The sequence below is a fragment of the Acanthochromis polyacanthus genome, chromosome 15 (genome assembly GCF_021347895.1).
Source record: "Acanthochromis polyacanthus isolate Apoly-LR-REF ecotype Palm Island chromosome 15, KAUST_Apoly_ChrSc, whole genome shotgun sequence".
Lineage (NCBI taxonomy): Eukaryota > Metazoa > Chordata > Actinopteri > Pomacentridae > Acanthochromis > Acanthochromis polyacanthus.
In genome coordinates this window covers 19,326,563-19,352,404 of record NC_067127.1, presented here as the reverse complement: position 1 = coordinate 19,352,404, position 25,842 = coordinate 19,326,563, and the positions used below count along the sequence as shown (strand labels likewise).

The 25,842-nt window shown below is 39.2% G+C and overlaps 2 protein-coding genes across 2 annotated transcripts; both read left to right on the top strand.

Moving 5' to 3' along the window:
- Positions 1 to 1,638: 1,638 nt before the first annotated feature.
- si:ch211-117n7.7 (Monoacylglycerol lipase ABHD12-like) lies at positions 1,639 to 11,270 on the top strand. Its single transcript, XM_022222474.2, has 13 exons — positions 1,639 to 1,823; positions 5,920 to 6,035; positions 6,128 to 6,233; positions 6,377 to 6,496; positions 6,642 to 6,672; positions 6,770 to 6,815; positions 7,120 to 7,249; positions 8,626 to 8,663; positions 8,755 to 8,834; positions 8,926 to 9,008; positions 9,109 to 9,187; positions 9,328 to 9,449; positions 9,566 to 11,270. Exons 1-13 carry the CDS (start codon positions 1,738 to 1,740, stop codon positions 9,585 to 9,587), a joined length of 1,059 nt encoding a protein of 352 aa, XP_022078166.1. The 5' UTR covers positions 1,639 to 1,737; the 3' UTR covers positions 9,588 to 11,270.
- Positions 11,271 to 11,672: 402 nt separating this feature from the next.
- Positions 11,673 to 24,633, top strand: tm9sf3 (transmembrane 9 superfamily member 3). The gene is made up of 15 exons (XM_022222473.2): positions 11,673 to 11,879; positions 12,864 to 13,059; positions 13,159 to 13,281; positions 14,841 to 15,001; positions 15,126 to 15,203; positions 15,654 to 15,785; positions 15,911 to 16,077; positions 17,263 to 17,357; positions 17,475 to 17,605; positions 18,360 to 18,499; positions 19,447 to 19,515; positions 19,595 to 19,741; positions 19,887 to 19,970; positions 20,109 to 20,185; positions 22,979 to 24,633. The coding sequence occupies exons 1-15, from the start codon at positions 11,787 to 11,789 to the stop codon at positions 23,044 to 23,046; spliced, it is 1,761 nt and encodes a 586-aa protein (XP_022078165.1). The 5' UTR covers positions 11,673 to 11,786; the 3' UTR covers positions 23,047 to 24,633.
- Positions 24,634 to 25,842: the final 1,209 nt, after the last annotated feature.

The following is a 25,842-nucleotide window of genomic DNA, read 5'->3' as shown; positions in this document are numbered from 1 at the left end:
TTATTTGTTTTGTTTTGTGTTGTTGTTGTTCGTCTTAATGTGTGTTATTGTTGTTGTTATTGTCTAGTTAGTTTAATAAATGTACACAAATATAAGCTCAGTGCCTCAATTGTTTTGTTGTTCACATCTTGGTCCCTGACTTGTATAGATTCCAGCTACCTCAATTTTATACATAACCTCTCAAGCTAAATAATTCCCCTAATAATTTCTGATGCTCTTCTTGACAGCGCAACAAGAAGTGTTTCATAGGCTAATTATTATATTTGTCTAATCTAAATACTTGGCTGGTCGAATATCAGGTAGACTATATAATAATTCTGTATAAAACCCTTAACCCCATTTGAGCAAACATTAACCCTACATTAATATTGGTGGAGAAACATTATTATAATCTTACAATTATAATTGGTGGAGAAAACCCTTACAAAAACATATCAAGAAATCCTACAACTGATATGCCCCATCATCATGATTGCTGTCTTTGTTCACCACTTACTTTCCCAACAATTTACACCTGAAGGCTATGAGTCCTGGGTTGTTAATGAGTCAGTAGTCATGTGACCTGGAGTGATTGTTTATTCTGGATGAAAGGTGAAAAGTCTTCAGGAACCTGTAAGTTCCTGAAGACTGTTTTTTTTTTTCCTTTAAAAAGGAACTCTGACATCATGTTAATGAAAAATCCTTTGGTGTTAATTTAACCCAGTTTAGTGAGTTATAAAGGAACTCTGACTCAGTGTTAATGATAAATCGCTCAGTGTTAACTCTGTAGAGTGTGGAGCTATATAAACCCTGAAAAAGTGTTAAAATTAAACTCTGTGGGAGTTGAATCAACACTCCACTTTTTGCTGTGTACAAGAGAAGCACAGCTTATTTCTACTTCCTAAAGGACAACCAGAGGCAATCTACAAGAGACCTGCACCTAAGAAAAGGTATGTTTTCAACAAGATTGTGACCTGGGGCATACAGCAAAGGCTAACAAGGAATGGCTTAACATAACAACAAGGTGAATGTTCTGGAGTAACCCTACCCTGACAGAGCTTGAGCAGTTTTGTAAAGGATGTTGTAAAACTACAGTGTCCTGATGTGTAAGGCTGATTGAGATCTGCCCACACAGCCTCAGGGCTCCAAGTGTGGCCAAATGTGCCTCTACTAAATTCTGACTTGATAAGGGTGAATACTTACACAATCACTTATTTTGCTTTTAACATTTTAATTAATAGACATTACTTTGTAGGAAACTGGCTTAACTTTGACATGAAACAGTTCTTTTTTCAGAAACTGGTGTCTAAAAAGGCAAATTATACTGACCACGACAAAGGTATAAAATGTGAGGGGGGTAAATACTTTTTTATTGGGGCTATAACCTGGCCTCTAGAGTGTTTGTAAACGACGTAGTTATTGCCCCGTCTGAACTTTTAAGGTTGACCAGTGAGTTTCCTCAGTCAATATTGCTCACCTATGAGAAAGAGAGAGATAAAGAGTGGTGTATTTGCGTGTCAGTTTATATATGCCCATATTTGAAATAGTGCAGATAAATTCAGCACAAATACTTAGATGCAGTGCCGTTTTTAATGTGTTTTGTGATCAGTGAGACGGTACTACCTTAAAACCTATATAAACATTCTTCCGAGGAAATCTGCACTTTGATCAGACTTAGTCAAAGGTGCAGTTGAACTACGGGAAGGTTACATTCACACATTACATTATATTTCTGTTAGATACCACAGACGGTAAAGGATGAAGAGAAGAGGCGGTAAACAGGACAATAGATCCTCAGCCATCGGAAAGGGGTCCAACAGACCCCAGAGGAAGAAGGCGGAACCGTAAGTTACAGCGGCTAGCTTACTACAGTGTTTGTTTTAGCTTTAATGGTCACACGGAGGTCCTACTTACCCTATTTATGATTTGACATGATTTTTGTGCATTATGGTGTTTTTTCATGTAACACTTAGTGCCGTTTCTGTATCAATTTGTGCCGGAGATTTAATATATTTTTTCAATACTGGATGTCTTCTGAATATTAAGGAAGACGAAGCCCTCAAATCCACTTTTAAAAAGTCACAACATTCAGATGCATTTAAAGCTACACATGCGTATGAAGAGTCTGCACAGTGTTTTTTTTGGTTAGCACGTTCACTTATTAGCTAGAAGATCCCTGGTTCGAGTCCCCCCACAGTCCAAAAACATCCATCCATCCGTTCTCTATACACCGCTTTATCCTCACTAGGGTCGCGAAGAGTGTCCAAAAACATGCTGAAGTTAATTGGTAACTCGAAATAGTCCGTAGGTGTGAATGCGAGTGTTGCTGTGTGTCTGACATGTAGGGGAGTGACATCCCAGTAACCATGCTTTTAACTGACTATGGCTTTGTGCATAGATCAGGGTGTCAAACTCATTTTAGCTCAGAGGCCACATTCAGTCCAATGAGATTTCAAAATCAGTATTGTCACAACCTGGCTCAGAGGAAGGACAAAAGATGGAGATCACACATGGCAAATTAAGGTTCAATGAAATTTATTAAGGAAACTGAGTTACATGTGCAGTCAGTTCATCAGTAATGTGTGATCATGTGTTTGAGAAAACAAAATAACTCAACCAAACTAGACCACAGGGAACTCAATGAGAAGTAGATAACGAGAGAGATTGCCAGCTAAAACACCAGTGTATATAGAGGTGAGCAGTCAACCCAGTTGTGAGCCATCATGGCCAATGAGCCAGCACCTGTTTAGCAGGTTACTTTCTGTTTATCAACTAGCTAAACAGGAAGAGGTCCTGAGGCCTAGGAGCTGTCACAGCATATATACCTATAAAGGACTTTACATTTTTCCTTTGTTTTAGTGCAAAAAGCACTAATGTTTTACAGCGAACATTATGAACAACCAGTTCAGTTTTAACAATATCATGTCTCAGTTTATCATTTAGATAGATAGATAAAACCTTTATTAATCCCACAGCAGGGAAATTTACAAAAAATGCCAGTGGTGGGTCTTGAACCTGCTACTTCCTGCTTGGTAGTCTCTCTTCTTACCCCCTGAGCTACTCGCTCAGATTAAATTTAAGAAGGATCTGATCTTGAACCGGCAACCTGCAGCTCCATCGGTAAACCCTTAACTCACTGCAACCTTTACACATTGCAACTTACAGAACACAGAGTGTCTACAAAGGAACACAACATTTTCAAACACTTATTTAGTCACAGGGATCTGGAACTGAACAATATAGTATTTTACTTTAAGATCAAAATGACAAAAGCAGACAATAAAAGAAAAAAAACCCACAAAAACAAGACAAAATACGACAAAAATGAGACAAACGACACGAAACAAAACAAAAAAGAGATTAAAAAAATTTGACAAAAAACGCAAAACTACAAAAACAAGACTAAGACAAAAAACACTAGTGAGACAAAAAGGAGACAGCACAAAGCGACAAAAACAAGAAGCAAAACAACAAAAAACTGAGAGGAAAACAAGACAAAAAAAAGCAACAAAAACAGGACAACTATTGCAAAAATGAGACACAAAATGACAAAAGAACAATGAACAATCTAATATTTTAATTTATGATCTAAAGAACTTGTCATGGTCTGGAAATTGTTCTAAATTTATAGTTTTAAAAATTTACAATTTGCAGTTAATGTCTTCTCTGTAATTTTTACACATTTTCAAAGTCATCCCGCGGGCCAGAATGGACCCTCTGGAGGGCCGTTTTTGGCCCACGGGACGCATGTTTGACACCCCTGGCAAAGATGAATAGACTGAAAGATAGGTGTAGGCAAATGTATGCAATAGGGCAATGTAGAGTAAGAGAGGGCATGGAGTAAATGTGCAGTAGGAATATTAAATGCATGTCCTAGTATAACCTTCCTGGACTTTAATCTAAATATCTGAGGCTGCATATGCGTCACAGAGTTACCATTTTAAGTCCCCGTCCACTTGTTGAACACATGGACAGGCTATGGTTGAACACTCATCAATGTGTATCAGTTACATACTACTGCAAAGTTTTACTTCTGCTTACTGCCTTTGAATAGCTGAGATTTACCTCTAAACCAATGCTTCCTCTTGAATATGCAGATCTATGGAGTCCCCACCCCTCTCCACTCGCTGCAGCTTCAGCACACCATTTTGTTTTGGCTCTGCTTAGACACTGTAACAATACTCTACGCTGCACAGCGGCAAGACGTACTATTGGAATAATTCAGCTGTAATAAGCACACATAACTCTTCATCCTACAAGTTGACAGGATTTGTCCCTTACTTTTGCTCCATATGAAACCCTGGAAGTCCATATTTGTGCTTTTCAACCCTTGCGTTTGTCATCAGTACACTGCAGTTTCAGGTTTCAGCCATGATGTTTCACGCGTGATATGTATTTTAGCATGTAATACACATCATGTGGACATGTTGGTGAATTGTACGACTTGATTTAAGATGTGCATTGTGTATGTAATGTACGGATAAACAAGAAATCTAAATGGAAAGCATTCCTGGAAGTGTTACTAAGTAGTACCAGGATTGTTCGGAATACTAAAGTATTACAATTACATTGATTATATTATTAAAACATTTGAGTAAAATGAGCAGGCAGCTGTTCTCCAGAGCAAAGTAAGCCGAAGGTTGCATTCAATCACGCTGCAGTTGTGCATTCAGTAAAAATCTGATATGAGCTTTTGAACATATTTTTTGGAAAAGATTTGCAAGTGAATGGTAATGTAAAGGCGCTACCTCTGGACAGTCTGATAGCTTGTGGAATAAATGACCTCCTATATGTTTCCCTCGAGCCATGCAGAGAGATCAGTCTCCAACTAAAAGGGCTCTTCTGGCTGATTAGAGTGTTAATGGAGGGGGTGGGATGTATTGTCCATTAATTGGCAATAGTCTGAATAGCATCCTTTTTTCTGCCGTTGCCTCCAGGGAGTCTAGACTGACTCCAACGACAGCCTGCCGTCTTGATTAGATCATTCAGTTCTTCTCTTCCATATTAATGTTTCTATATTAGCGCTGCCACCACATCCTGGTGGGACGTGTGCGGAGCGGCTCAGTTCATGCAAGCGGGTTTGAGGATACATTCCCGTGTGCAATCTGCTGCACCTGGTTCACAGTGCCTTCAGCGCTTCTCTGAGGACTGACGTTTGGTTCTCGGGTTTTGCCTGAACGCTGCTGCAGGTGGTTCTTTTTGCACCACTCAACAAAGTCATCCACTCACCCTGCTCTCACTGGATACGCCTCACATTTGCTGAGTCATGCTAAACTTCTGCAGAGGTGTAGCTAAAGTTAGATGTAGTGGATAAAGTGGGATGGTGGGAGCAAAACTTATCCAGTGTTGCTGTAGTGTTGATTTAGTGTTGCTCAAATAGCACGGAGTAGCACACCAGTTCTTAGCAGTTATAATTGTTAGGAATTACATGACGGTGACGCATAGTGCTCGTAGCCAGGGAGGCATGATGTTGGCTTGTTGCCTACATCAAATATGCCAATATTTTCAGACTCATTTTGGAATTCTGATGCCAATATATGCACATATTTTTCCACCTAATTGCAGAGAATATCAAGTCTCTCATGTAGAGGAATTACCATATTATTATACTTGCTCTTAACGTAATGGCCCGCTGGCAGACATAAAATACAATGTTTTGGAAATGTACAAGTTCACCAGGAAAAATAACTTCAACTTACTCTTTAAAATACGCCATATTTATTCAGACAAAATGGAAATGTGTCATGCCTGTCAGTGTTCATTTTGTACGATGCTGATTATGTTGCCAATAATCATCCATCACTACTGTGGTTGGTTGTGTTGGGTTTAGTGCTAAAAATTCAAACACAATATTTTTTACACGAGATATTTTATGTAGTACACTCGTCAGTAGTAACATTACTTTTCTCTCTCTCTCTCTCTCTCTCTGCTTGTTTTAAGGTCTCGCTGGGGGCTAAAAAGGGGCTTATTGGTCCTCTTTGTTGTCTTCATTTTGGTGCCTGTCTCCTACATGATGCTCCCAGAATTAATCCAGCACTTTGTTTACACTCACCGGGGTGAGTGAATATCCTCTCTGCTTCTTGGAAGTACTGTAAATCCTCTGTTGCTCACCAGAGAAGAAACTCCTCTCTTCTTTCCCTGTTTGTAGTCAGAGTGCCGTTCTTTGTTGACCTCAGCCGACCTGCTGATCTCTCCCTTAATCACACCATCAACATGTATTTAACATCAGAGGAGGGAATTTCCCTCGGTGTATGGTGAGCATAAGCCAAGAGAAATTTTTTTTTTTGTTTTCCTAGCACAGATAGTAAACGACTTATACTGAAGGACAATACTTGTTTTTTAATGATCCCATTATCAGCTGTGTCTCTAAACGATGCATTGTTTTGAACTGGCTTAGGTACACTGTCCCTGAAAGTCGGTGGAAAGAGGCACAAGGGAAGGACTTAGCATGGTATGAGAGCTCTTTAAGCGATGGAAGTCCAGTTTTCATATATCTTCATGGGAACACAGGCACAAGGTATGATAAATAATGCATTTATTACAGTTGGCTGGTGAAAATGCATAGAATAAAGGCTCCACACTGCTAGACATATTCTATGTTCTTTTTTTTTTTTTGGAAAACACGATTTGTTGGCACTTAGGTTTGTTAATCTTTCCTACAGGGCAGCCACTCATCGGGTGGGAGTGGCAAAAGTGAGTAATTGCCAGCACAAACATATTAATCTTCTGGAGGTCTGATATGAAAAACTTGCTTGCCATTCTGATGACAATAAACGTTATATGTCAACAGGTACTGAGTGCGCTTGGATATCACGTGCTGGTGCCTGACTACAGAGGTTGGTACAACAGAAAGATTTATGATTCTTGTGACATATTTCCCATCTCTGCGCTCCTTTGCCTCCATATTGAATTTAATGTACAGCCTTCTTACATTGATTTAATATCATTTGCAGTCGTATGATCATTGTAGAATAAGGCAGTTTTGATTGATGAGTTATTTGTTGTAAGGCAGTCAAAAGACAACAGTTCAACTTTAGGTCAGTGTCAGTGCAGGTTTCCCTCTGAGTGACTGCCACCTTGTGGCAGTAAACAGCAGCTGCATTATCTGTCAGTGAGAGTTAACGCGAGAAACATTGGCAGGTTTTGGAGACTCCACCGGGGAGCCGACTGAAGCCGGTATGACCACTGATGCCCTGTGTGTGTACAACTGGGTGAAAGCGCGCAGTGGAAGCAGCCTCGTCGTCCTCTGGGGACACTCTATTGGCACTGGGTCAGTAAGAAAGACTCTTGATCTGCTGCATTTTACTCATGCGGGCAGACTTTTACACAAGTAAAAATGACACAGGTTATTGTTGTAGCAACTGTTTTAAACAGATATTGCATGCTCATCATTTGACTAGAATTAACTCTGAGGTATTAGGCCGCGACATTTACACTTTCATGGTATTTTTTTCAAAAGTGTGTAGTCTTTTTCTAAAGGTAAAAGAAACATCTGCTTCTGCCATCAGTAAAATACATGGTATATTCTTGACTGAAATGATTAGCACCCAGCTGCAATCTGTGTAACACTTTGCACTTTATTGCTCAGTTTGCATCATCAAAATGAATCAAATGAAAAATAGGGTTTAAACATCCATTATCCGTTTTATTGCGATTACTTCACAAATGGATAGTTGTCACTTAGTTTAGCGTTTAATTGTTTATGGTTGTGATGTTGCTTCAGAATTCGATTTTTGTATGCAATAAAAAATGACTTAGTGTCCTAGTTTTGCATTTTTGTGTTGTGTGCTTGTGGTTAGACTGCACCATTAGCACCCAAGGGAGCCTACAGCCAGACACAGACCCAGTGGCACAGTCACTTTATATATAATACAGTGCATCTGACCTCACAATAATTTATGGGCGACACTATACATGTTAAGTGTTGTTAAAATGCTGTAAACAATATATTTTCTGTAATGTTACTATAATAATGTTGTCTTTTCTTTCATGAATGGGAGGAGAGTCATGCTCAGAAAAGTGATTGAAGGCTGCTGCTCCATAATTTGAACAACAGTACAGTCGCCTGTGGCTGTAGTCTGTGAATAATTTTCATGTGTGTCACCAAGCTCATGGAGAATATTGGTAGCAGTAAATTCTTGTGTGGTCAGATGTGCTACATACTTCTAGCTGTTTTGGTACTGGGGTGGTGAGGGGCTGACAGTTCAACATAAAAGTGCAAAACATAGGAATATAAAAGTGCAATATACAGTAGTAGTCAAACATGTGGACACTCCTTCTCATTTAATGGTTTTTCTTTATTTTCATGACTATTTACATTGTAGATTCTCATAAAATGAGAAGATAAGTTCAAACTTTGACTGGTAGTGTATGCGTAATTTTTGATTTTTGTTCAAAAATTGAATTCTTAAGCAGCACACCAAAACTTTAACAATCAAAAATTAAATCAAGAGATAGCTCTCTATGTGTGATTTAATTTTTAAAATCGCCAACAAAAGTTTCAACTCATTTTTTATTTGATTCATTTTTATGATATGAATTAAACAAATCGCTTCAGAGATCCAGCCACGTTAAACTTGCCAACAGCAGGACCAGCTGACGTGCAAACCAGACAAAATGAACATATTGCTCTATGTTTCTGTGCAGAGTGTCCACCAACACTGCAGTCAAACTGGTTCAGCAAGGTAGGTTTTACTGTCAGTGAAATCTGCCATACATTTAGAAGGATGTGACCGCCAACATCTCAGTATAATGACTGTTTCTTCTTCTCTTCAGGTGTGGTTTTGGATGGTGTGATCTTGGAAGGTACATTCAATAGTGCTCGACAGAAGATTCCATTTCATCCTTTTACTTGGGTACACTCATCTAACCTAAAACTTTTCATATTTGGTGTATTTATTTCCTACATCACACATAACTATATTGTTTATTTCTTTGTGTTTAAAGTATTACTGGAAGTTCCCAGGCGTTGGATACCTTTACAAAGCGCCATGGGCAGAAAATAAAGTTGTCTTTCCTTCTGAAGAGAAGTAAGTTGTTGTACAAAACAGTTGACTCTTAACTGATGGATACTTTTATTGGTGTTACTAGTAAAATGCAATCTCTTGATACAGTTTTATTATTTTGCAGTTTGAAGAAAATGAAAAGCCCAATACTTTTCCTTCATTCAGAGGACGATCACTTGGTTCCTCTTCCGGTTGTTCAGCAGGTATGCTAGCACAGACGGCTACTTTTCAGTTAATATAAACTGAAGCAGTATTTGCACTATAGCTTGAACTAATTAAGTGTGTCCTCTAGGAACCTGTCTTGTCGTAGTTAGACTGAACTGTCTTGCTTTTGTTCTCCTAGATGCATGAGGTTGCAGCAAGTGCCCAGACTACAGAGCGAGTGAAGCTGGTGACATTTGAGGGTTCTCTGGGATATCTACACAACGGCTTATACAGAGACCCCCGCCTGCCCGACATCATAAAGTGAGAAAACATTTCAGTGACAATCCTTAAAGTGATCAATCTATGCTCAATAAATCTGTGTCTGGTTGATGATCAGTTTCATTTCTGCATGTGTACTCATCATGTCTCCCCTACAGGAGGTTTGTGCTGTCGCTGTGATGCCCAAAAGACGACTGAAGCAGAAATCTGGAAACCAGCTGCGCTTATTTCATTTAATCTCAATTAATTGATGCTCTTTGTGTACTGTCTGTGTTGTACAAATATATCATTTATTTTATGAATCCAGAAAATGTAATTTTGAATGTGTTGAATGTTTGTTATTTTAGAAAGAACCACTCAGGATTTGATTGATTGCAAAGTGTGTTTTTCAGTGAATGACAATTGTTTAAGATTTTTATCATTGTTATTAAAAACTTGAAGTGTAATGAGGATATGACAGTAGGTGCCCTCTTCTGATCTATGGTGCTAATGCTCATCTACTGTTTAATACCACATAATCATACTGTTATTCCAAGGCTTCAGATGTTTAGGTGACAGTGATATTTCAGAATAACTCAAGGAGAGTAGTTTTCTCTCTTATCAGAAGTGCAGTTGTTTTCGAATCTGAAATAATGTTGCTTTCACCACTGAATTTCATACTGTTTGCACATCACTGTAAACATTGCATCCTTTGTCAATGAGTAGCTTGCCATGTGTCTGCCTTTTTGCCTCAGAAACTCTTTTTTAACATTTTCACTTAATTGGAAATTTTTAAAAACTTGTAACCTTGCAGAATTCATCAAACACCACTCTACTTCTATTAAATTCAGAATAAAGCAGTCACGAATGAAAGTTGACTTAAAGAATCTCTTTAAACACTGAGATTCTTCACTGAGTCAGAAATTTAAAGAACATGTATGAGAGCATGTAGCAGCCACAGAGTAGTCACATTATTTACAATTAAAACTTTTGTATTTCAAAATATGTTTGTGCAGAACATCTAAAGGATGTGTTTTCATTTAACGGTAAAACAAAATCAGCTCACGTGGGCTCTAACTTCAGGGACACTAATCATGTTGACTTAGTGTCCTACATGCTTCAGCAGAAGGGAACTAGACTTGTTTTTGGATCTTTAAGACATTTCACCTCTCATCCAAGGGTCTTCGTCACTAAGAGATATAGCAGAATATATCCTCACCTGTCATAGAGTGCAGTCATGACAACCCTACCGAGGCGGTTTGGCCACCATTCACACCTTTAGTCATGTAAGTTGGAGGTGATAATGAATACCTGGAGCTTGCCACCAACTGGGTAGAACTGAGGAAGCCGCTTGAATGAGAGACGAAAAATCCTTAAGAACCAAAGAAGTTCTTTTGTTTGAACCACTTGGAACTACCATGACCTGGATGAATCCCTACAAATGTATTAATGTGATCTAAGCCTCCTCTGTAAATCCTAATGCTGTAGCCTATTGTGTCTCAACAGGTAGAAAATCAGTGTAGCTGAGGAGATGAAACTTTTAACTTTGTATTGCAGACTGATATGCATTTACATTTATGAAGAGTATTCTGGTGTCACAAGTATCATAACCTCTCATTCACAGTTGTTGATTTTAAATGACAGTATTTGAAGCACAGAGGCAGGTGTGCAGTCAAGGAAATTAATCTGTCTCCTTTTGAATACAGGGTTTGTTTTGTTGCAATTCTTTTGCCTTTAGTAAAAGTGTGAAATGTTGACTCATGATATTTGAGTGTTGTGACTGTAATAAGAGAACATAAATACTTGAGATTTTATAGATTTCTTGCAATCAGAGAGATGTATTCTTTGTCGTCTATGCTTAATAAATTGACTTTAAAATCCAAATGGTTAACTTGTGTTAAAAGTTAAGCAGAGCAACATTAAACTTCAACCTCAGCATGTAGAAGCACATGTTGAGGCTGCAGAGTATTCTTTAACCTGTACATGTCAATGCATTAAAAGTGACACACTGTTGAGACAACTTTGGGCCATAAAGAGTGTGATCAGAGAGTGAATGGAGCTGCTTGCTGTGAGCGGGGATCATGTTTCATGCAGCTCTGTCAAAGGTGAAGCTCCAGTCTTGGCAGTCGGATGACGTGGCTGAAGGTTGCGGGCGATGCGCCGACAGAGTTTCTGTATTCATCGATGAATCCATCGCTTTCCATGCTGATTGGACGGCGTTCACCACGTGACTCCGATCAACCAATCCAGTGCGCCAGCGATGAGCACTCGTGAAGCGCTTACGCCATATGCGTACGAGAGCATCCCTAAAAATTGCCTCTGTCATACAACCAGGAAGAAGGTGGGATAGCCCTGCAAAGCTAACATCCCCAATCTTTCTGCATACTTTCTCCGAAAATAATGGGATCGTCAAGGTGGAAGGTGGCAGCGGCGGCGTTTCTCGCTATCCTGGGCTCTTTATTACCTGTGCACGCAGACGAACATGACCACACGGTAAGACAGCGGTTTGAAAGGCCGATAGAAAAGGGGGAGCCGTGAAAATAATGGACGTTTGTGCTCTGTATAACCTGCTAACTGTAGCAGTGACGGCTAGCAGTAGCCGAGAAAACACAAATACAGACATGACAAGGTTCACGACTCGGCCTACCGGGCTACATACCGACACTTGGCGAGCTATCAAACACATAGACATTCAATTAGCTAGCTAACTTGGCACCACTTATCGGCCTAAGTGCTTATGGCTAACATTTGCCTGCTAGCTTGTTAGCACGTCTTCTACGCTGGTGCTCACAAGCTTTCCTTGAGCAGCGGCGGAAACTGCACTCAAGACAGCAGCTAGCCAGCGTTAGTTACTTGTTCGACACAATGAACACCGCTTTATGATCACGTAAAGCTTTTTAGCCTTCAGCCAAATCTTAAAACACGATTTTATGGAAACGATTTAGCCGAAACGCCGGTTAAACGTCAGGGCCTCCCAGTGTTTCTTCTATCTTCTTTGCAGTTGTCAGACCCAGGCGCCTTAATTATACCTGGTTATAAGGTGGATCATACTTTCTTTTTTCACGGAATATATCTTTATCATAGCTGGTAAATAAGTGACTGGGTGTTGAATTGAAGTTAACTTCCTCGATTGTTGGCAAACATGGCTAACTTGTATGACTTTTTTTACTGCGTTTCCCGGATGCAGGCAGTGATAACCAAGTTTTTTTCTTTTTTTGCATTTTAATTTGTTCGCATGGGTTTGAATGTAATAACTCTCCTTTTACCAATCAGTATAAGTGTAAATGTGATGATAGCATTACTTTCAACAAGTCTTACTTCCTTTCCTTTAAGCTCCAGTGTCTTATGTTGCCATAGTTGTGTTGTAACTGTTTATGTTTACATGTGTTTAAAGTCATTCATAACCAGTAGTACTTGCAGAACTGGTGCAGTTTGCCGCATTTCACAGCAACCATCTCCACATTTTTCCCTATGCAGTACATAGATAAGGAAGAGGTAGTTTTATGGATGAACACAGTGGGGCCTTACCACAACCGACAGGAGACGTACAAGTATTTCTCTTTGCCCTTCTGCGCGGGTTCTAAGAAGACCATCAGTCACTACCATGAAACACTCGGAGAGGCTTTGCAGGGAGTGGAGCTGGAATTCAGCGGCTTAGACATAAAGTTCAAAGGTATTTTACTGTTGCACTTTCACCTGTTCAGCACAAATGAATCCACATGTGGTGTTCCTATATCTTGTAAAAAAAATGTGATGTTTATGATCTCTATAGAGGAAGTCATGCAGACAACATACTGTGAAATCGACTTGGACAAAGCCAAACGGGATGCCTTTGTGTATGCTATAAAGAATCACTACTGGTACCAGATGTACATAGATGACCTGCCTATCTGGGGTAAGTGATGCTACTTTTTCTATTACAAAGACCTGTTGACTTCTGCACTTGGCCTGTGTTGAGAGTTGTCCTATCATTTGGTTAATTCTGTCGCTTTGTGTCCTCTATTTTGTTAGAGTTATGAGGTATTTATTTACTCTATAGACAACTTGCTGATCGCATGGGGATACAGTGACAATGGCATCTTGTATGTTGATCTTTTCATCTAGAGGTTGGAGCAGTTAAACCAGGCCTTATTCAGGGATGGGCCTGTCCATTCAGTCTTGGCAAGCCTAGTAGGGGTGTAACTATACTCTGTTATCACGTATCAAATGGCTCTCTGAAAGGCACTGGAGTCAGTACTTGTGGTGAATTGAGCAGTTTTTGTTGAGAAACTGTTGAAAAGTGCAGCGTGCTGGTTTATTAGCTGATCATTGCAGCGTGTGTTCTCCCAACAAACTGTTTTTTTTACACCATAGCGTGAAGTGATGCATGTTTGCTGCTAAAAAAACCAGATCAGATTAAACCCCATTTTCAAATTCTTGTACATTTAATACTATAAACTTAATTGTTGGAGTTACTTTAAAATTCAGTCTGTATGACACTCCTGGATTTGGCTCTGATGAAAATGTTTCGACGTGTGACGCCAAGTTCAACGTGGCAAATCGCACATCGGGTTTTGTCACCGAGCGCAACCCAACACCTTACAGTATTGTTGCCTTCACGTGTTTGAAAAAGCTTGACCGTGGAGTGCTCCCTAATGAGGATATTGATGACTCACTACTTACCTCTCATTACTAACTCTTCTTAAGAATGTCACTCTAACAAGCTGTCGGTGTGATCGCTCACATACCTGGTAGCAGTTTGCACAGGGTTGCCGCCCCTGCAGCTGCTTAAACATCACACTACTGATGTTGTAGGTAGTGGGTGGGGCGCTGATATTTACTCAGACATTTCTCTGTGGTCTATGCAACAAACTTAATGCTTTAATCCCAATAAATAAATATGTACTTTGGCCTAAGATCCGGTTTGCCAGTGTAGTAACTGAACCTGTGTGCTTATCATGTCTGAGAAGGTGAGATGTTTGGACAGAGTTAGCTCAGACTCCAAACACTTGTGGCAACTTTAACTACAGGATCTTGAATTACATTTAACTCGCCTGCCTGAGGTTATAATGCTGGGGGAAAAAAACACTGCTTGTTTAGATTAATTGGTGATCCAGAATAATAGTGTGCATTTCATCTGTATCTCCTAACTAATCTATTATCAGAATCTGAGTCATACTCAATAAAGCGGCAATACAAAGATTAGCATTATATCTATGCTAACAATAAATAAATCATGTCTCAGACAGACCTGGAATAACGTGGTGCGGCCTGTTTTGAGTTAGTCTGATTTGCTCAGGGATGAACTTTACCAAAAGCTTAAGCCCAAAAACTCAGTGTAGCAGATAATTAAATGTTTAACTGTTGCAAAATTAACCCACAGTGTTGCAAGATGCTGATTATTCTTATAAAAGACTCCTCCACTTCTGCAAGGACCAGATCTCTAATTCAGCGCATGTCACTTTTCTTTTTAAGGTATCGTTGGCGAGGCTGATGAAAATGGAGAGGATCATTACCTGTGGACGTATAAGAAACTAGAAATTGGCTTCAACGGCAACAGAATTGTTGATGTGAATCTAACTAGTGAAGGCAAAGTCAGACTCGTGCCAAACACAAGAATCGCAATGTCCTATTCGGTAAGAACAAAATGACCCCCTCAGTGGTTTGTATTTACATGGAAACACTGATAGTATGTTTTGTCGTCTCAACAAATTTATTTGTAGTCAATATACAAATGCAAAATAACCTTTCCTTTCACAGGTAAAGTGGAAGAAGTCAGATGTAAAGTTTGAAGACAGATTCGACAAGTACCTCGATCCATCCTTCTTTCAGCACAGGGTGAGTCAGATATTATGTTGGAGTATTTGGTTTTTGAGTGCTTCTTCATGCCAGACAAGAACACTGCCGTCTTGTTGTAACAGCTCACTTGTATATAACCCTTCAAAAGGAGCAAGTCAAGCCTTGTACCATGGCAGGTGTGATGTAATTGACCTGTCTTTTAACTTTTTGTTGACTTCTCTTGTCCTCCTGCTGCTGCGGCAGGAATCCAGCGGGACTCTCTGAAAGAAAGTTTGACTGACTTTAAAAGTGACACTTAGAATTCAGCAGCTTTTTTTCCGCTGACCTGATTTGTACAGTGAAGCTAAGCTCACTGAGAGCAGGGATTTTTTGCAAAATGTTAGTTGTGGCTGTAAATTCCTTAAAACATTTTGAGCAACTGTTTTAGTTCTAATATTTTGTATTTATTTGAAATGATTTTAATGATTCATTTTTAATTTTTGCTTTTAGATCCACTGGTTCTCCATCTTCAACTCCTTCATGATGGTCATTTTCTTGGTGGGTCTGGTGTCCATGATTCTAATGAGAACGCTAAGAAAGGATTATGCCAGATACAGCAAAGAGGAGGAGATGGATGACATGGTACGTTTTAGTTCACTTAGCGGTTTGTAACCACCACAGTGCTTTTTGTAGAATTAGAATTAGCATGCGTTTTCTTTGAATTAGAGTAAATTGTGTGTTTACATGGTGAATCTGTGTACCAACAGGACAGAGACCTTGGAGACGAATACGGGTGGAAGCAGGTACATGGAGATGTGTTTAGGCCGTCAAGCCATCCACTGATCTTCTCTTCGCTCATCGGCTCTGGCTGCCAGATCTTCTCAGTCTCCCTCATCGTCATCATCGTTGCCATGGTTGAGGATTTGTATACAGAGTGAGTGATTGTTCTAATTTAACCTGGCACTGTTTTTTTTTTTTTTTTTTACATACAGTTCCAGTAGTTAAATTTACTTGATTTGTCAGTCTGATGAATACCGAACTAAAAATCTGATGATGCTGTAATCATTTATCTAAACAACAAGTATGTAATCCAGTAGGAAAAGCCTCAATTTGAGGTCTTTGATTGCCCACATTTGAGTTTTCTGTCAAACTAAACTTTGTTAGGCTGACTGGAGATAGAAAGTGCAAAAGCTGTCCAAGCAGTATTTGTGTACAAATGTGGGAAAACCGCAAAGAGAATGTAGTGATTCTGTGAAGGAAACAAGTAGGGCTGCAATTAACGATGAATCGCTGAATCATCTGAGCACGACACATGATCAAAAGTGGAAGTGAGCGCGCAATGCAACAGAAATCATCAGTGAATGTATATAGTATGTATGAACAATACAGAGCCGATGTCTGTCCATGTTCCATGCTCCGCTTGGATGGTGGTTTCTGTTGCATTGCACGCTCACTTCTGCTTTTGATGACGTATCGTGCTCAGATGATTCATCGTTAGTTGCAGCCCTAGAAATAAGTGATGTTTTTTTTTTGTTTTTTTTTTTCAAATCCGGTTCTGTGTTGAAATGCAGCTCAAAGATCCCCTCCAGTAAAAATCAGGCTTTTACCTTGTAAACATACCCATGTGGTGTTTTCATGCATATGAGCAAAATAAGCAGTCAGTGCCACAGTAGATGAGTATTTCCTGTCAAAAACACATATCCAGACAGTCTGGATTTCATAGGAAACAAACCTATGGAACCAATCCCGTCTGCTTGCAGAGAGAGACTTTCTGCATCGTTAGTCTTCTTCAGATTCAGTTTGAAGATGTATGCATAAATTACTCCAGTATTCCAGCTTGCCATTCTGTAGTGTAGAGCTGGTGTGCTTGAGCTGCAGCGATAGAGGGGTGGATGTAGAGAAAGGCATGAACCTGATAGTCATTTTAAGGCAAAAAGGGATTCTTTTCACAGAAAAAACTTCTTTATACGCAATTATGATACAGAGAGATTTTAGGGGGTTCATTTAAGAAATTACTAGAATTATGAAATACCAGGTTCACAGTGAGTGAAGCCCACACAGTAGGAGAGTAATGATCTTCATCTCGCTCAGCTCATACAATTTTTTTTGTTCTCTGCAGGAGAGGATCCATGCTGAGCACAGCCATTTTTGTGTACGCCGCCACCTCTCCCGTCAATGGCTACTTTGGGGGAAGTTTGTATGCAAAACAAGGAGGTAATAAATGGAGTACATGCACCGTATTCTTGGACACAGACGTTTACTGTGATCTAAGCTTCCAAGAGCTGTTATATGTCTCATGCTTTGCTTTTTGATTTTGTGTGAATCGTATAGGCAGGAGATGGATTAAACAGATGTTCATCGGGGCCTTTATGATCCCAGCCATGGTGTGTGGGACTGCCTTCTTCATCAACTTCATCGCCATCTACTACCACGCCTCCAGAGCCATCCCATTTGGCACCATGGTGGGTTTTCACACAGCAGCACCTCCCTTAGAAAACCACAGTGTTATGAAGAACATCCTCGATGTCTGCAGCTTACAGTGAATCTGTGTGCCTGTGGTCGAAGTTGTATGATGTAGTGCAATGAGTTGTGGAGGTGATGGACAACTAAAGTAATGAGAACAGTATAGAAACTGTTATGCATGACTTTTTAATCGCACTGGCTTTTCTCATTCAGTGCATTTAATGTTAAATGTTTCCAGACCATACAGTAATTTTTCAAAAATGCGAAGGCTTTCCTCACTAACTCTTCTGTAATTACAAACAGTTGTTTGTTGGCTCCAAACAGTTGATCAATCATAAGCGTCCTAAAGTGACACCATTGGAAAGCCATGTCCTGCTGCAAGCAGCTGAGCCTGTTAGTTCCACAGACCTGGATGAAATCTGGGGCACTTTTCATTTTTTTCTGGCCAAATCTGAAGGTCATCAGATAATAACCACCAGCATGAATGGATTTGTTATCACTCTAATTAAATGAGTGTTGGATTTGTACCTCAAGATCACGCTGTAAGTATTAATAATATGAGCGAGTCAGAAATCACTTACAACTGTTTCAACGGTTTATTAGATGGACTGTGTCCCAGAAATGTCCCAGAAATGTCTGGGACACAGTCAGAGGACAGCTGAAATAAGCGATGGAGGATGTGAAAACAGCCTGGATGTTGGCTGTAAATACAGACCACCCTGCTGAAAATGAATAATTCCGTCTCCTCTGCAGGTTGCTGTCTGCTGTATCTGCTTCTTCGTCATTCTGCCACTAAACCTGGTGGGAACGATTTTGGGGAGGAATCTGTCCGGCCAACCCAACTTTCCCTGCCGAGTGAATGCTGTGCCGCGGCCGATCCCTGAGAAGAAATGGTAGGTGTGGTGTGACTAAGGCAGGGACACATTAACCTCTGAGGGCGGCCAATTGTGAGGAATTATCTTGGTGACTTTGAGGCAAAGTTTCAGACACTGCGCAGTATGTACATTAAACAGAACTCTGAAAATGTTTGGTTGAAACTGGGCATTATGCAGTGAGGAGGTTGTACTGAACCCTTGTGGAAAAAAACATTTCCACAGTGTAAAACATATTTGGGAAATTTTTGAACATTTTTTGGTGGTAAAAAAGAAAAGTAAAATAATTTTTTTTGAAGGAACATTCAGAAAAAATATCAACCAAAATCCAGTGAAATTTGGTGGATTTTTATGTGAATGTTCTTAAAGAAAATGTTAGAAGTTTTACTGATGTATATGTAATCACTTTTTTGAAAATATTTACAAGAATTTTCTTGCCAAATTTGGGGGATTTTTTTAATATAAAACTTTTACAGGAGACGTTTAGGAATTGTTGGAATTTTCCTCCTGAAAGTTTTGCAAATTTTCAGGAAATTGTTTGCTGAAGTTTGGGATTTTTTTTTCAGATAAGGAAGCAATATTTTTTGGTGCCCGTAAACAAAGACAGCAGGAGGGTTAATGCATGAAATACAAAGTGTTGTCAGGCTTGTGTTCAAGTATTAGAGGTCAGCTTTGAAATGTAAAAATGGCTTCACTGTCTGCAGAAACTCTTTCGGGTCATAAAAAATAGCAAAGCAATAAACTGTGGGCGTATTAACATTTACAACCTTGTGCCAGCGCTGTGGCCTGCTGCCAAAAGGAAAAGGTAGATGTGACTTAAGGCCACTGTCTGACTTTGCTTGCATTTCCAATCTGCCTACGTTTTCCTGCTCATAACACAGTAAGTCACGTATCCTTGGCCTGAAGGGCGAAGCTGACATGAACACTCACAGATACACAGTCAGTTGTCCAATCTTGTGTTCTCTCAGGTTCATGGAGCCGGCTGTCATCGTGTGCCTTGGAGGAATCCTTCCATTCGGTTCCATTTTCATAGAAATGTAAGCCCACACTGTGACGCCGAAGGCTTTGCGCGCTGCAGTCTGATCCGTGCGTTGACGTGTTTTCTGAACTTGTCAGGTACTTCATCTTCACGTCCTTTTGGGCCTATAAAATCTACTACGTGTACGGCTTCATGATGCTGGTCCTGGTCATCCTGTGCATCGTCACCGTGTGTGTCACCATCGTGTGCACGTACTTCCTGCTCAACGCCGAGGACTACAGATGGTAAGCCTACTTCACATCTCTGAAAAATCAGCCACGAAGTAAACGCATCGTCATCCTACCAACGTTTTTGACATTTACTAATGTGCATAGACGTTTCTGGGGGAAAATACTGACCTCAATCTTTTTTCCGATCCCTCTTTTCCAGGCAGTGGACCAGCTTCCTCTCCGCTGCATCCACTGCTGTTTACGTTTACATGTACTCCTTTTACTACTATTTCTTCAAAACCAAGTAAGTATTAGACTTTATTAATCTAATTAAATGAATCCCATTAGAGGCAAAAACATATTAAAATGAATGGAAAAAGAAGATCATGTTAGGAAAATACTATTCAGCTCTTACATGTGGTTTTATTCTTTTGTATTTCAGGATGTACGGGCTGTTCCAGACATCCTTCTACTTTGGCTACATGGCTGTGTTCAGCACTGCCCTCGGAATCATGTGTGGTGAGTGCTGCTTGATTTAGTGCTTAGCAGAAACACCAGATACAGGGGGACACTGTTAGCTTAGCCCAGAGACTGGAAGCAGACAATTATTAATAAAATTAAACTTTCATAAACACCAGATTTAGTGTTCAGCGCTGAACATACACTAGCAGTCAGTGGTTTGGACACAACTTCTCATTCAATAGCTTTTATTTATTTTGTACGTTATAGATTCATACTGAAGACATCAAAGCTAGAAAAGAAAACATATGAAATTATATTGTAAACAAAGAAGTGGTAATCTTCAGTATTTTTTTTTATTTTAACTGGTAGTGTCTCATTCTTGCACTGCTACATCTTTGCACTCTAAACGTATTTTTTCAAGCCACTTTATATTGTATTGTTTACAGTGTGTCAACACTTTACTATTTCACCCTCATTTCTTATCCGTGTACATATTGTAAATATTATTACTACTATTTTATTATTAACTTATTACTATGTTTATTGCTACATAAGCTGCTGTAACAATGTGAATTTCCCCTGGCGTGGGAAGAAGTAAAGAACTATCTTATCTTAAAACAAATATTTTGGTAAGCTGCCAGCTGAATACTACCAGCAGTTCTTCAGTGTTTTTGTGCACGAACATTTTTACAATTTTCTCTTCAACCTATCAGTTTTTCCTTTGCAGTTTGCTTGTACTCTCATACCTCCACAGATACGTACTAAATGTCTTATTTTAACCTGCTTTAGTTCAATTTAATTTCAGAAAGTCACCCAAGAAGGATTATTTTTCTGGCAGTCAAAAATCAGGAGATGGAAACCTAACAGATGTAGAAGTGTTAGCAGCCATGGGGGGAATATTAATGCAGCTGGCGACAATATATCATCGGAACAGCTTGGTAGTGTGACAGAAATAAACAGGGAATGCTTGACATTAAGTTAGATGCTAAAAACTGGCTTGCTGAATTAAAGCAATGTACGATACAGACAGGAGGTGGTCAAAGGGGCATTAAAGTCACTGAGAAGGATATGGAAATATGAATCCCTTTTCACACATGGGATACATACCACTGCTGGTGTCATCGGTCTATTACAGTGACGGCATACACTCATATAATTGACTTTTCATTCAAACGTAGTCAAAACAGAGATGATATTTTCCTTTCATGCAAAACAGACCATCAAGGTTCAAGGATCTGCTAATTAACAAAGGACTGAAGCTGAACTGTTACCAAGTACTTCAAACTGTCCAGTCAATGTTCACAAAACAAGCATAGAAGTCGATGACAAAAGTGGCAACTATAAAAACACAGAGTTCAGTACTCCACCAAGGGTGCTCAGTTGTATCGTTTCCGACGGCTAAAATCTTGAAAACAAATCATGGCAGAAATTACGACACTATAGAATGTGTCCTTTTAATATAGATGTACTCGCAAACAAAATGACCTTAGGGTGAGCACAGGCGTGTGTAAAGCATGTGTATGTTATGTACGAAAAACAAATCATGTGACCTAAATATGCAGCGGACGGCGGGAATTGATGGGACTCAGAAACACCCCCACAATTTAGTCAATTGTTCCTTGTATGATTTCCGTCGGATCAGTCCTGATAGGTCTGCAGCGGTTGGTTTGTAGCAGGATTGCAATCGTGATCATCAGCAGGCAGCCGACGTAGCGTTCACTTGTTGTCATAGTTACAGTGACTCCATGCTGCTATCTCGAAATGATGCCGAAATCTTTAACAATCCATGAATCCAGACTATAAGCTGCATCACTGTCATTTCTGACCTTTCCTGGAAATTTCATCTAAATCTGTTGGTCTGTTTTTGAGTAATGTTGCTAACAGACAGACAACACAACGCCGATCGTCACATAACTGTACCACAAACACAGTAGAACTCACCTGAGCAGCTTCCTCTCTGCACACTTTGAACCCTTGTGCCGCTCTGTTATTACGACTGACTTCAGACTTGATCCAATTTGAAAGTGATATTTAAATGTTTACTAGATCTGACCTAGTACGTTTTTCTGTATGACTTTTACAGAAAAGTGACTTCAGTGCTCATTCAGACGTGAAACTGACACGTTCAGATGCTGTCAGTTCATGTCTGAAAGGAGCGTTTTGCTGCACATGATGTTCCGCTGTCGTAACGGGATGTTCCTCTGGACGCTGTAGAAGTGCAGGAGACAGCTGCTCTGAGTTAAAACATTCCATAAAATCTGACTTCTCAGGGGGAAAAAAAACACGATGATGAAGTTAAACTCCAAATTCATTCATATTAAGGTGCCAGACTTCTTAAGTGTTTTCCCCTGTGGAGTAAATCGGACTCATTTGACTCAGACCCACTAAATATGCAAAAATGTGTCAATGCTAAAAGTTCCATCATATTTGCCACTTAAGAAGGAATCTGTACATACAGGTAGCTCTTGCATGAAGCCCATTACCTTTTTAAAGGAACTTCTTTTTCTACATCAGTTCTTCAGCTTTAAGTGCAGTTAAGTAGTCTCCTTTTCCCCACCAGCTGCAAGCCAAACTCATTTTTCAGCTGAAAGAGTAATAAGCCAAGGCTGACACCCGTCTACCTCAGAGCACCTTAGTGGAGCTTTCTCTGATCTGTACCAGCTCCTAACACGGCGCCTCCTGGGTTTTCCTGGTGTCTGACTGCTCATTTTGTAGATGAGCTTTTCCCCGCTTTAAACCTTTATTGGATACCCTCAGCAGTAATCACTGTGTCCTCTGATGGATTTACCTGCAAAGTAAGAGCAGAGTGTGGAACTGTCATCCTAAAAGAATCTCACTTTTGCTTTCCAGGTGCCGTCGGATACATGGGAACAAGTGCCTTTGTGAGGAAGATCTACACAAATGTGAAAATTGACTAAGAAGCGAAGCAGCAACACAGGGATGTAAATGGATTTGCCTACGCGTATTCTGAAAGACGGCGGGCACAAGTCATTCTTTATTACTTTTCTTTCTTGCAAAGAGATTGCGAGAATCTCACTTTGTACAATGTAGTTTTTTTCCATTTTCTGAATGAAATTCAACGCCGCAACTCAAAGTGAACAAGGAGGAAATCTGCGGAAGAGATATCAAACACAAGTTTCTGTTTTTATCAGTTGCTTTCAAACAAACAAACACGTTTGGGCGAATGTTAAAGGCTGACATGGCTTCTCGTTTCCAACCCAGTCCCACCTGAGACCAGAGAACATAAATGTTTATTGATGGAATAGTGTAGCTCTCTTCAGTGAAGAGGCCTAAGTGTATTGAAAGCCTTTGTTCTGTTGTGTCAGAATATTGGAGAGTTGGGTTCGTGTCCGTGTCGACTTGATTTCTATTTTGTATTCTTGCAGTCGAAATATCTTTGCGACAGCAGTTTGTTCCCATTTGCAAAAGTTGATCTGAAAACTGTCACTGTTCAATAATCATTCCCCCCATTTTGACGATTCTTAATTCCCCGTTACCGTAGCAATCCATCCAGTCAACATGAGATTTTAGTCCTGCTGTAGTTTACTGTACAGACAAGAGCAGAGGGACTGATTCACAGTTGAGGTACAGTAAGAACTGATTTTTAAATGGATGTTTGATGTGGTCCCATTTCCCCGTTTAGTCTTATGTTTTCTTAATGTTTGGGTTTGAATGAAGTCTACTTGTAAAGATAATATATGGATGGGGGGGGAGTGTATATAACCTTAATAATGTACCTTTAGATGTAGATCCCAAATGTATTTTCGTTGTACAGATTTACTACAGGGTGTTTTTTTTTTTTTTTTGTTTTTTTTTAATGAATCCTTCAGTTGAAAACAAAAAAATATATTTAGTTTTTTTTCCTGTTTGTTTGGTGCTTGGGGTGGGGCTGGTGGCGCTGTTACATCTTGCCTGATATTGCATGAAGTTTTCACCAAACCATCTGATCATCAAATTCCACTTCTGTCAGCGCTGTCCGTTTTTCTTTTCTCCTCGTGAGCATCTTCAGTCCCAAAATGTAAAAAAAAAAAAGTTACATTGTGATGACTTGTAGACCTGCTGCTCATGGACGCATTTTATTTTGATTTCATATATTATTTAAAGCTTTAAAAAGGCTCTACATCTTCTGGTAAGCCATGTCCCTCATGTTCTTTCTGTTGCCTAACCTGAAACATCATTTGTGAATGTCAGAAGGAATGAGGCAGTCGCTTTGTTTCTGCAAACATACTGTACAAAGTGAAGTTTATGTACACTTAAAAGTAGATGTTTTCATAACCACACACAGTGCTGCGGAGTGTTTCAAACGCTTTTTTTCCATTTTGTGTAAATACAGTATGTACCCTACTTGTATGAGAAGTGGCGATGCCTTTTTTTCTAATTTCCAGTTCTCCCCCATTGAAGTTGATTTTGGCACCTCATGTTGTGTACCAATGTCTGATTAGACATTTTGAACCTGCATATTAACTTGCTGTAAAAAGAGAAAATAAACATGTTTATGTACAGGGGTTATTCAGTGTGGTTTTGACTTTGATGGGAATGATAATATACTGCAGTTACTACAAGATTGTAGGACGACAGTGTGTGCTGAGGGGTAGCTGAGTTAATTTATTTAACCCCTGTGTCATCCCGGGTCAAAATTGACCTGTTTTCAAGTTTGAAAATGTGGGGAAAAATCTGTATTTCCACAGTGAAACTTCTGATGTCCACATTTTCAACATTTTTGCAAAATCTTTGAATATTTTTTGGTGGAAAAAAGAAATATTAAAAATGTTTCTTAAGAACACTCACAAAACAATCAACCAAAATCCAGCAAATTTTGTTGGATTTTGGTTGATTATTTTGTGAATGTTCTTAAAGAAAATATTAGAAGTTTTACTGATATATATATATAATCACTAGATATTTTTAGGATTTTTTTTAAGATTTTAACTCTTTTTTTTTTTTTAAATACAAGAATTTTCTTGAGAAATTAGGGGATTTTATTTTAAATAATACTTTAAGGGAAACTTTAAAGGAGTTATTTTCAGTTTCTTCCTGAGTGTTTTGCAAATTTTCAGAAATTTGGGGGATTTTTCTTTTTTTTTTTTTGCAAAATCTTTGGATTTTTTTTCAGACAAAGAAACACAGGGTTCCCACTCTTTACCTGAAATTTATTTCCAGGACATTTTCAGCCGGTACAGACACACATTATCACATCATACATTCCTGTCCCCTTCATTCTTTGAAAGTGTTCTTTACTACAGTTGTAACTTGCATTTACCCAAATTGTTTCTATATTTATTACTCAGACATTTGATGTGCAGTCTATGGCTATAATTTATCGACAAAAAATAATTCTGACAACGTATCATTCTATGTATCATAGAATAAAGCAAACACACCCACAGATTACAGCGTAGCACTTCACTGGCATGACAAACTGGAGTTGCAGTGTTCAATTGGGTAATTCCCAAATGAACTTTCTCTTCTCTCTTACTTTCTCTGGTGCAATTCATTTAGAAATATTTGTATATTTTGAATAAATCACTGAAAAACAGTTTCCTTTGTTTCATGTCAGTTTACTGCACAACTCAGATTTTTTTTACACATCTGCCACCTGCATTTCTCAAGCATAATTAAAATCAAAATCACTGCCAAAATACCCAAACAAATCATAAATTGTCATAAATATAACTCAAAATAAAACTTTATCCTGCATTGCTGTAAGGTCAGTA